This window comes from Eschscholzia californica, unplaced genomic scaffold, assembly GCF_041429995.1.
Source record: "Eschscholzia californica isolate CP2 unplaced genomic scaffold, dmEscCali1.0.p SCAF_3, whole genome shotgun sequence".
NCBI lineage: Eukaryota > Viridiplantae > Streptophyta > Magnoliopsida > Ranunculales > Papaveraceae > Eschscholzia > Eschscholzia californica.
The window spans coordinates 55,432,628-55,443,208 of NW_028238420.1; the positions used below are offsets into that span (position 1 = coordinate 55,432,628).

Consider the following 10,581-nt stretch of genomic DNA (forward strand, 5'->3'; position numbering starts at 1 on the left):
TAATGTCGGTTGTAGAGAGAGAGTCGGTGAGGCGGTGAGATTAGGGTTTAGTGGCTATATAAACTAAACCCTAAGGAGATATCAGTAAGACACAATCTCACGAATCTCCTGTGTAAACTTGTTTGCTTATCATAGTGGAAATCATCGCGCCGTTGTCGCCGTGGAGTAGGTCTCACCAACCGAACCACGTAAATCTCTGTGTTCTGTTCTTGATTGTTTTTTACTGTTCCTATTGCTTTTCTTGGATTACTCGTATTGTTCACATTAACCCCGATTGTCATAACAGATGTGTTTACCAAGGGTCTTTCTAATCCTTTGTTTATCTCTCTTCTTAGCTCCTTGATGTTCTTTGCTTCCTCTCCAATCTGATCTCTCTCTGCTCATCAGCTTGCGGGAGAGTGTAAGAGTAAGTATGTTTAAATAAGAGAAGATAGAAGATGGAGTGCTTTTAGAATAAATGTTTGTTAGATTAGTTAGTTTGTTACAACTAACTTTCCCTCTCTTTCTAACTACACTCGATGTATAAGTATGAGTTTTCAACTCATTCTTAATAATGAAAATTCTCTGATTGATCTCTCTCTCTCTCTAGTTTTCTCTCTCTCTCTATTACCTAATATAAAATCTCACAATAAACAATGATCCATTTTATCACACTGAATCGGACATTACTAGAAGACTTCATTCTTTTGGATTCTGGACCAGTTCGATACGGATTCCGTCCACAGTAATCCCCTTATGACCAGTCACCAAAGTGACAACCAAGTTTTCAGCATCTTCAATTTCCAAATCTCTAAGAAATTCAGTGATACCAATGTCCAATCTATGCTTCATTCCGTTATGTGGTGATGATGCGCTAGGCCTCTAATAGGATACGTTACATAAGGATGATCGAAAATAGGAGATCCGACGGTCAAGATAAGTTGCATAAATAATATACATGTGTAACACGTGTATGTACGTGACGGATCGAGAAGACGAGATCCGACGATCAAGAAGAATTCGGAATATATTTGAAGATACGTGAAGATATTAGAAGATATGTGAAGATATGTAATATTAGTATAATATATTCAGAATATCTCTTGTAACTATCTAATGGTAATATTAGATAGATTTTGTATTATTTCCTAGTTTAGTAATCAGAAACTAGGAAACCCTAAACCCTAAGTCATCTATAAATAGGAGAGGGTTCTAGGATTCAAACTTATCGAGTTATGTCTGACCAATGTAACCGATCAAACCCACATACAATTGTATGTGGTGAATTATTAATAAAGAGTTATTTCTCCGTGGACGTAGGTCTCGAGTATTCGACCGAACCACGTTAAATTATCGTGTCTTTAATTCATGTTCATATCTCCGATTACTATACAATCGTGAATTTAACATGGTATCATGAGCAGGTTAATTGATCCAGATTAATGCTTCCGCAAATTTCCAACTTTTCTTTTAGTTGTGATTATATTATATTTCAATCGTGTATACGATTTGTTTTCCAAGATTAGTCTTGTGATTATGACGAGAAAGTCAAGTAAACATTAAAAAAAAAAAAAAAAAAAAAAAACTTCAACTGAGAATAGGAGATTTGAAATTTTTATGAGATTATTAAAGTTTATCGAAGACGTAGTTCCTCTCCAACAAAGGTATGATTCTACATTTATTTTTGATTTTTTCGGATTTTTTTTTTTCAATTTTTTTTCGATTTTGTTAGACCTAAAATAGGTCTGAAATTAAAAATAGAAGTTCCGGAACCAAAACAACGGATCTGGTTCACTTTCAACAACCAGAACCAAATATTCTCTGTTCCGGAACAATTAAGAACCCGGTTTTTTTTTTTTTTTTAAAAAAAAACCCGCGACCAAACAGACCCTTAATGAACACGCTGACTTAGTCAACAGCTGTTGACCCGTGTTTTTATAATGCACGCTGACGTCATGCTGACGTCACTCGCGAATTCCTTTTACCCGAGCATCTTCTTCCTCTTTCCCGCGACGGACATGCTAGGGTTCGATTTCCGGCGGCATTTTCCGTCGTTTTTTCGTCACCAATTGGCTTACACCATCGATTTGGACATCATATACTAACAACCGACGATTCCCTTTTGATTTGGTGGAGAATCGAGAGTTTTATAACCCGAAAATTCATAATTTTTTGGAGCTTTCTCTCTCTAAAGACTAAGCAATCTATTGAAGGTCGTTTTTTTGGCCGAATTGGATAGCTATGGTCTATATCAAGCATCGATTGGGAGTTTCTTCCAATGATTTTATTGTGAACTTCTGATTTGGGAAATCCAAATTTTGAGAAATTTCTCAATTTTGATAAACCCTAATTTAAAAGTTCCTAAATTTCCCCAAATTACTTATTTGCGACAGTTTCTCATACCACTATTTCGTGACAGTCACTTGCCATAGTTTTCAACTGTCGGAACATTTCTTTTGTGACAGAGTACTACTGTCACCTATATCCAACTATTTATAGTTGTGACGCAATTTTCTGTCACATTTCTCTTCTATTTGTGACACTAAAATAGATTAATTTCATCTATTTTGACTTTTCTTTCCGGATATACTCGTGACATTTCCAAACTCATACTTTGTTTATGAAGATTTTATTTCTCTACCAAAATTTTGGACTTTCTCTTCAACGGATAAATAATTCCTATTTTGGATTTTAATTCCGGAATTCAACCCGCGAAATTTTCATAATCATATTTTTCTTATGATTATTTTATTTCTTCCAATTATATTTTGGATTTTCCCACCACAAATAGAATATATCTATTTTGATCTTTATTTCCGGATTCTCCCGTGACATTTTCCAATCTATGATGACTTGTCTTTCCTACCAAATAACATTTTGGAATATTTCTCCACCGAATAGAATATCTCTATTTTTTTGGAATTATATCGATCTTGCATATTTTTGGCAATGAATTTAATGTCGACCATCTTTTTGGTTGTTTCTTCTCCAATATTTTTTGGCAATTACGACAATGATTTCTTGTCGATTTTAAACAAAACAACATTATTTTGTTGTCACTCCTAAAGTTCATACTTGACGTTTTTATACGACAAGATATTGATCATCACAACCTTTTAAGTTGTTGACATTTTCTTCATACAATGACCAACTTTACATACATAAGAAAAATACATGTAGTTTCGTTGTCATTGATTTTCGCTCAATTTTTTGACCGCAACTACCAACCTTTTGGTTGTGACTTAATCATCGTTCAATCATCTTCCAACGCATCCACAATCCAAGAGTTGCAAGAAGACGAATACGACGAATCAAGAAGTATTTCCTTTTTCTCTCTCCAAGTCGGACACTTCAAAATTTACGTGCTCCAACTTGCGGGGCGTAATAGGATACGTTACATAAGGATGATCGAAAATAGGAGATCCGACGGTCAAGATAAGTTGCAGAAATAATATACGTGTGTAACACGTGTATGTACATCCAAACTACCAGCCAACTCTCTCCATGGGGAATATTCACAAAACTACCAGCCAACTCTCCTTTATCTGAACCAGCCTGACCTTTGCTTGTTCCTGTAGTAACATAAACGTCCAAACGACCAGGCATTCCATCTTTAAATTCAATTCCATCAATGATAAGAACCTCAGTTGCGTCATCTTTTTCGGTATCAGTACGAGATGCCTTTGGCCTCTTTGTAATTGCTCGGATGTTCCCATCGATTACCCGTGGACTTGATCCAAATTCAAAAACTGTAATCACCTTGGCCGACCTTTTCATCGCACCAGCCTTTTTAGCATTTCGGAATTGGGATTGGTCCACCCATGGGGTTTCTACAGATTGGTATGTGTATCCAACTTGTTCTGGTGTCAATACGTCCTTCACCTGTACGTACAAAGTATTATATATATTAAACAAATAACAATAATAATAAGTAGTAGTATTACCAAATTTTGTGTATAGGTAAGTACCTTGATCCTAACAACTTTCCTATTTTCGTCGTAGAAGAGAAACGTGGAATCAAGCCAGTCATTGTCGGCGAATTCAGGCTTCCCATTGTTCCAACCCTTGTTGTATAAATCCCACATTCTATCAATATTGCCGTGGTGAGCCCAGAACAATGTATCTCTTGCAGCAGTTGAAAAGTTACCCATGTCATTAAATTCAGGTCCATTAAGTGAACCTACCCATCCGTGCATAGGGTCGTGCAACTTCTCACAATTCCCAGCAACTCCTATGCGATCTGCATCGTCTCCAGCTCTAATTGGTTTCCCCATGAAACGTTCTGGATTATTTTCCGCTTCAGAGAAGGTCCTATGGATTTGAGACATATTCCTCTCTATCACCATTTCCTCCTCGCTAGGGGGTGGATCTATATTAGTATCAGTAGTGAAAAGAAAATCCCAAGGCAAGTTGTAGTGATTAAGGTTGCGCTCGTTGTTGTAAACAGGAGAACTTGTGTTAAGATACCACTTGGGAATTTTCATGGCTTTAGGATTGTCCCAGTTCCAGAAAGGGATGGTGAAAGTTGGATCATTTATAAGTGTACCTAGAATCTTCTCCCAGAAGTAGAGGTACATCCTGTGCCATGGGAGGAAGAACCAACTCATATGAACTTGGAGCTTCGTGTCACTCCCAGCCTGGGGATATGCAATATTACAGTACGTGCAATGAATCAATGCTTGTTGATAAAAGTTCCACGGGTCATGAGGCTTAAGATCCTTCATAGCTTTAATGGCAGCCTCAAACCTTTGGACCTCAAACTGTGTGTACTCGTGAGCCGGTTTTCTTACTCGCAATTTCGTTTGTTTATAGTCCTTCCAGCTGAAGTCTGGGTCCCGGTGGAACCTAGACCCAAACTCCTGATTCCAACCGCCAGAACCCTGATCCCAACCGCCAGAACCTTGATTCTAACCGCCAGAGCCCCGCTTCCAGTTACCAGAGCCTTGATTCCAAGTACCAGAGCCTTGATTCCAGTTACCAGAGCCTTGTTTCCATCCAGAGCCGTGATTCCAGTCACCAGAGCCTTGATTCCAGTTACCAGAGCCGTGATTCCACCCAGAGCCGTCATGTTTCCACTCGTGCTTGTGGTACCAGTTGTCCCCGTAGCTATACGGTGGCTTGAAGTCCACGATTGGTGCCTCGAGGAATTCTTTAGAAGGACAACATTGGAGATCTTTTTCGGCCTCAAAACGTTTAGGGGCAAATTCCATCGTTTAGGGCCTCAAAACGGATTTTTACTAGTTTTTTTTCTATTTTTGGTAATTATTTTCAGTTTAGGATTACTACTATTCTAGTATTTTATTTTTAGGAGTTTCTATTGGAGTTTGACCAAGATTAGGAAACCCTAAGTCTATATAATGAGGGCTTAGAAGTTGTTTCAGTCATTCATTCAATCAATAAAATTCAGTATTTTAGTATTCTTGTTATCAATTTCGGTTCAATAGTCTTTAGACGGAGTTCTAAGGCTTTTATCAGTTTTTCCGCTGCGTCATAATGTAATAATGTAAATTATATAGAGTTGTGTCTTAACAAAACCTAAATAACAGGAAAAATTGAGTTCAATAAAAATTATTTTCCTTCTTCGGCTTTTCTTCTCCAACTACCATCATTGGTCGGCCACCACCAGCCGACAACCAACAACACATTTCCATCTCTCTCTCCATAACTTGTACTAATTTGTGAATATGTTGCAGCTTACGATATTATTACTGTTAAGTTTGTGGCCATCCAACTCAAAACCAATTGACTATTCTCACACGCCCCCTCACGTGTGGGGTTCTTTGAGCTTAACACGTGTGTTTTTTTTCTTTACGGGTGACGTAGAGCACGTGTGGCTTTTAAGCCTATCACGTGTGGCCTAGCTCTGATACCATGTTAAGTTTGTGGCCATCCAACTCAACACCAATTGACAATGAGTGGAGAGGACCTATATTTACATTCTTGGTTGTTAGTTACCCATTCTCTCATGTGGGACTATTCTCACAATTATTAATTTTTTAGAGGTAGTTTGAAAAAAAGAACTCCAAACTTGTATATAAACCTAACGATTGAGGAGTGCAAATATTGTGTAACATCCTTCAAGAAACTTTGTAGTTCTATGATTTCATTCGATCTTTTTAGTTTCTACTACATATAGAATTTAAGTTTTATATGGTTGGTGCTTTGATCAGGATTCAGGAAAGTTGATATAGCTAAGTTGGTTTAATATGTACACCATTTAACTTGATGTATGGTGCTCGAGTATTATGAATTTAGTACACTTTTTAAGGGAGGAGGGTGATTTGTCTAAAAATATTTTTAAAATGGCAGAAAAATCCACAACAACTTTAAAATGAAAAAGTGGCTTACAGGTCCAAAAACAAGATCCTAATACTTTAGTGAACTTAGTCCATTAGGGATAAAAATAAATTATAAAATTGAACTTCTTTTGTCTTTTTCTGTTTTTCTTGTTTCCTACTTTTGGACATATTTTCATTAATTTACTTTGATCTTTTTTTAATATTTAGGGTTTTTCTCTTTGACATATCTTGCTGATTCTTTTTTCTAGCAAATGTAAAAAAAATATTGACTGTATAAATCAACAGATTGACCTGAGCAACAGATTATTACTAGTGGGGGTGCATATAAAAGAGCTCCCCCATGCACCTTTGCCAAACTCTAACAAGACTGACTGTTGGAAGGTCGACACGAGTCCCCTGTGCACCTAGAACTCTGCCCTGATTTACAGACAAGCAAAGAGGTTGATACCAGTTAGTTCTACCAGATCAGGTAAACTCTTACTTAACTCTGCTCTGGTATGAAGAAGGAGAAAGCCCTGGTCAGGTAAAATCGTTACAAGTAATGACCAAATTATGGGAATAAAAATTCTAAAAGAGATGTATACCAAATTTAACGAACTTCAACTGTAATTGATCGTATCACCCTTACAACCACGACAGTGCAGAAGGATGAATAAATTATCTCCTTATTTTAAACAGTAATATCTTAACTTTTGTTTCTTTAGCCGAGAGACTGTTCCGTTACCCCCAACCAAAGTCTGCTTCGCAACAATCGACTCCTTACTAGAAAACCAAAGATTGAGAGACAGAGAGAGAGCGATTACCCCTAAAAGGAAAGATGCATTTTAATTTAGACTAATACGCTAGCTAGCTAGCAGTCTTCATTCTTTGGGGTTATCGACAAGTTCGATATGAATCCCATCGACAGTAACCTCACCATGATGACCACATACTAAAGTGACAACCAAATATTCAGCATCTTCAACATTCATAATTTCAAGTAATTCAGTGATACCAATGTTCAATGTATGCTTCTGCCCATTATGTGGAAATGATGGGGTAGGCTTCCCATGAGGAATATTCACATAACTACCAGCCAAGTCTCCTTTCTCTGCACCTACTTCTCCTTTGTTTGTCTCTGTCGTAACATAAACGTCCACCCGACCCGGCAATCCATCTTTAAACTCAATGCCATTAACGACAAGAACTTCCGATGCGTTATCTTTCTCAACACCAGTGCGAGATGTCTTTGGCCTCTTTACGATTACTCGGACGTTCCCATTAATTATCCTTGGACTAGATCCAAATTCAAAAACTTTGATAGGTGTCTCTAGGGTTGACGAACTCAACATATTCCTAGTTGCAGCTGTTTCCCTAATGTTAGAGACTTGAAGAAGAAAAATGATACAAAAGACGAAGAATATCGAGAACCGAATTCTGCGAAAATCGAAATCAACAGTTCTCATGCTCTCTCTCTCTCTGGATAGTCTTTCTTTCTACTAATTTGTACCAATAATTGGTGCTGAGGGGGCAGTTTTATCCAAGGTGCATGTGTATGATGCTTCCTTAGTTCTTTATATAGATCAATGAGGTGACCATCCTTAATTAGGATAAACTGCCCCCTCTCTGAGTTCCCATGTGCGAGTGACACATGTGAGAGACCACACTTACTCCCACATCTCTAATTAGTCGACCACCCTAGGTAAGGTCACTCCCATAGTCCCATGTCTTGTTGGTATGGTGAAGCATTTTGGCTGAGCTTTGTCAATCTTACACCAAAACACAAATAAAACACCCCTTCAATTGCAGCTATAAAATTCTACAATAATGTTATTGTGTCGACCATGGTTCGAACGACGATGTGGCGGAGCCGTGGTCGATAATTTGAGGGTCCGGTGCCAAACTTTAAGAGGCTCCAAACTTTAAGAGGCTCTTTAGTACATTAACATAAAGTTTTTTTTTTGAATTGTTCAGCGTGTGCCTCGAACTCCCGACCTCTAGGTGGAAGATTCTACCTCTTACCACTCCAATCAAGTGTTGTTGGCATGTTTTACATAAAGTTGAAAATGTATTTCACATATCAATTAAATAGATATTCAAAATTATTCATAATATAGAAGACATTGCATTGTTTTTGTTAAAGAGATAGAAGACATTGCATTGTTCACGAAACCAAACTCTTAGTGCGAAATTTCTAACGATCGCTTCAATTAATTTCTAGTAAAGTTTATTTGATATGCAAGTAGTATAATAACTAAGTAATTAGACTCCTTGATGATCAAAAAAACATGATGAATGTTAGAGATGATGGTCAAAACATCTCTGCTAGGACATTCATAATTGATGTATGGGAGTCGAACCCTCTAATACATTTATGGATAAGCCCAGTCACTTTACTTAACACAGACATTTTGGATTGGGTCCTTGTTTGGTGGGGGACTTAGGGTGGACGCCCTGCCCGCCCCCCTCAAACACGACCTTGCGATGTGGCCAGCTCCCATAGACGGGTTGTTTCTCTTTAAATAGAGTTAGTCTAATGAAAACCGGCCACATTGGCGTTGGATTTGTCGACGGCTCAAATTTTCTGGCCATTTAGTTTTATTGATAATTCTAGGCCATGTGATGTTTTAGACTAGGTCTCTCTAGTGGGAGGAAGATACTAATATTACCACCCAATAGTCTAACGGGGTGTAAATAAAATAAGGAATTTGATTGAATTTCTAGTTTTCTTTTTCTTTTTTGAGAAACTTCTAGTTTCTTTTCAAACTTCTAGTTTCTTTTCAAACTCCATTATTAGGATTTATGTTACTGTCCGTCCTCTCATCTTGCAGAGTCTAAATTGAGCTGAAAAATGCTATTTGACTCAAAATTTAGGGTCAACCACATGCCGAAGGCTGATGTGACCTGACTCCCATGGATAATGGTATTTCTCTCTCCACATGGTCCGATCAATGAGAACTAGCCACACCAGCTTTTCAGCCTGTGGTCGGTCCCATATTTCGGGGCAAACAACATTTTTGAATTAAACAAAAAAAAGCTTAAATAAATCTTTTTGTTTGGGATCTCAAAACATAGGCTTTCGCGTCAAGGATGATCATCTTACCATTAGATAATGGACACCATTAATCACATCATTTTATAAACCTCAATACTTAAAGTTTCACGGATTAAAGCCATGAGAGAATCATGGATCTATAATTCAATACTCAATCCCTCATTAACATGTGCAGAATTGATTAATAAAACCATATATATTGTTTGTATTTTAAATGGTTATTGGGTGGAAATCAAAATAATATTTTGGTTTAATGAACTAGATCCATTTTATTAGGAGCAGATCATCATAACTAGGGTTTTTTTTTTTTTTAATTAATCTAGAAGTTCTACATCTTAAATATTGTCATTACATTTAGATTAGCACAACAACATCTATCAAAACAATATGAATAATTTATAATTCTGAAAGTCACTTAGGTGTGAGCACATTTTAGTATTTCTTGGGCATGGTACCCTTGTATTGGGATGCATCATTTTATTGGGATGCATCATTTTATTGGGATGCATGGGTGTTTAGTTATTCTAACTTAAATGGAGAGAAAAAGTTTCTTTACTAGTAAAATTTGAAACCTCCTTTTCTCAGTGGAAAGACGTACAGTTTATTAACAACTTATCCAATCTCATAAAAAAACAACTTAACCAAAGTGAATTCACCTTGTTTTTCCAACTCTCACTACAAATAAAAGTAAATCTTTTTTCTGTCGGCATATGGTCAGAAATAAAAATGAACCAAATGAACTGTAGTAAGTTGAGGCACCCGTTTTGTTATTCTTGGCGGCACAAAAGGCGTCGACAATAACATATTGTTAACGACATAGTAAAAAGGCGTCGGCAATAACATATTGCTCACGACATAGTAAAAATTGCCGTCGCCAAAAGTTATTTTTTTCGTAACAAATAATGAATTCTTTGACTAAAACTCTCAAGCTTGAAGAACTGCAATCATTTAAATTGCAAGTGGTGGTATAGTGCAGTTGAGAGTCTCAGGATTTCTTGTTTGCTAATTAGCTTTTATTTGGACATTCTTTTCTACTCCATAAATCTTGATGATATCTTCCTGGTATTCTGGAGAGGTTCATAATCTTTATTTGAAATTAATTAGTTTCCCTTTATGATTCTTCCAAATTGAATAATTTGTCTGAAATTTGTGTTTGTTATTCGTTAGTATACAAATGAGAAATAATCTATATTATTCTTTCTACAATTATAAAGATAGACTTGACAATTCTTTCTGTAAAGAAAAGATAAACATTATTTTTTATGTTTT

At 36.7% G+C, this 10,581-nt stretch overlaps 1 protein-coding gene across 1 annotated transcript; it reads right to left on the minus strand.

Annotated features, from left to right (window-relative positions):
- Positions 1–652: 652 nt before the first annotated feature.
- On the minus strand, positions 653–5,162 carry LOC147552065 (polyphenol oxidase II, chloroplastic-like). Its single transcript, XM_086671435.1, has 3 exons — positions 3,948–5,162; positions 3,477–3,861; positions 653–861 (listed from the first exon to the last, which is right to left on the minus strand). Exons 1-3 carry the CDS (start codon positions 4,701–4,703, stop codon positions 854–856), a joined length of 1,149 nt encoding a protein of 382 aa, XP_086527561.1. The 5' UTR covers positions 4,704–5,162; the 3' UTR covers positions 653–853.
- Between the last annotated feature and the right edge of the window lie 5,419 nt (positions 5,163–10,581).

Coding starts and splice junctions, on each gene's coding strand:
- LOC147552065 (XM_086671435.1), bottom strand. CDS start 4,703: ATGAAGGATCTTAAGCCTCATGACCCGTGGAACTTTTATCAACAAGCA. Junction 3,862..3,947: donor GGAAAGTTGTTAGGATCAAG/GTACTTACCTAT, acceptor TTGTACGTACAG/GTGAAGGACGTATTGACACC.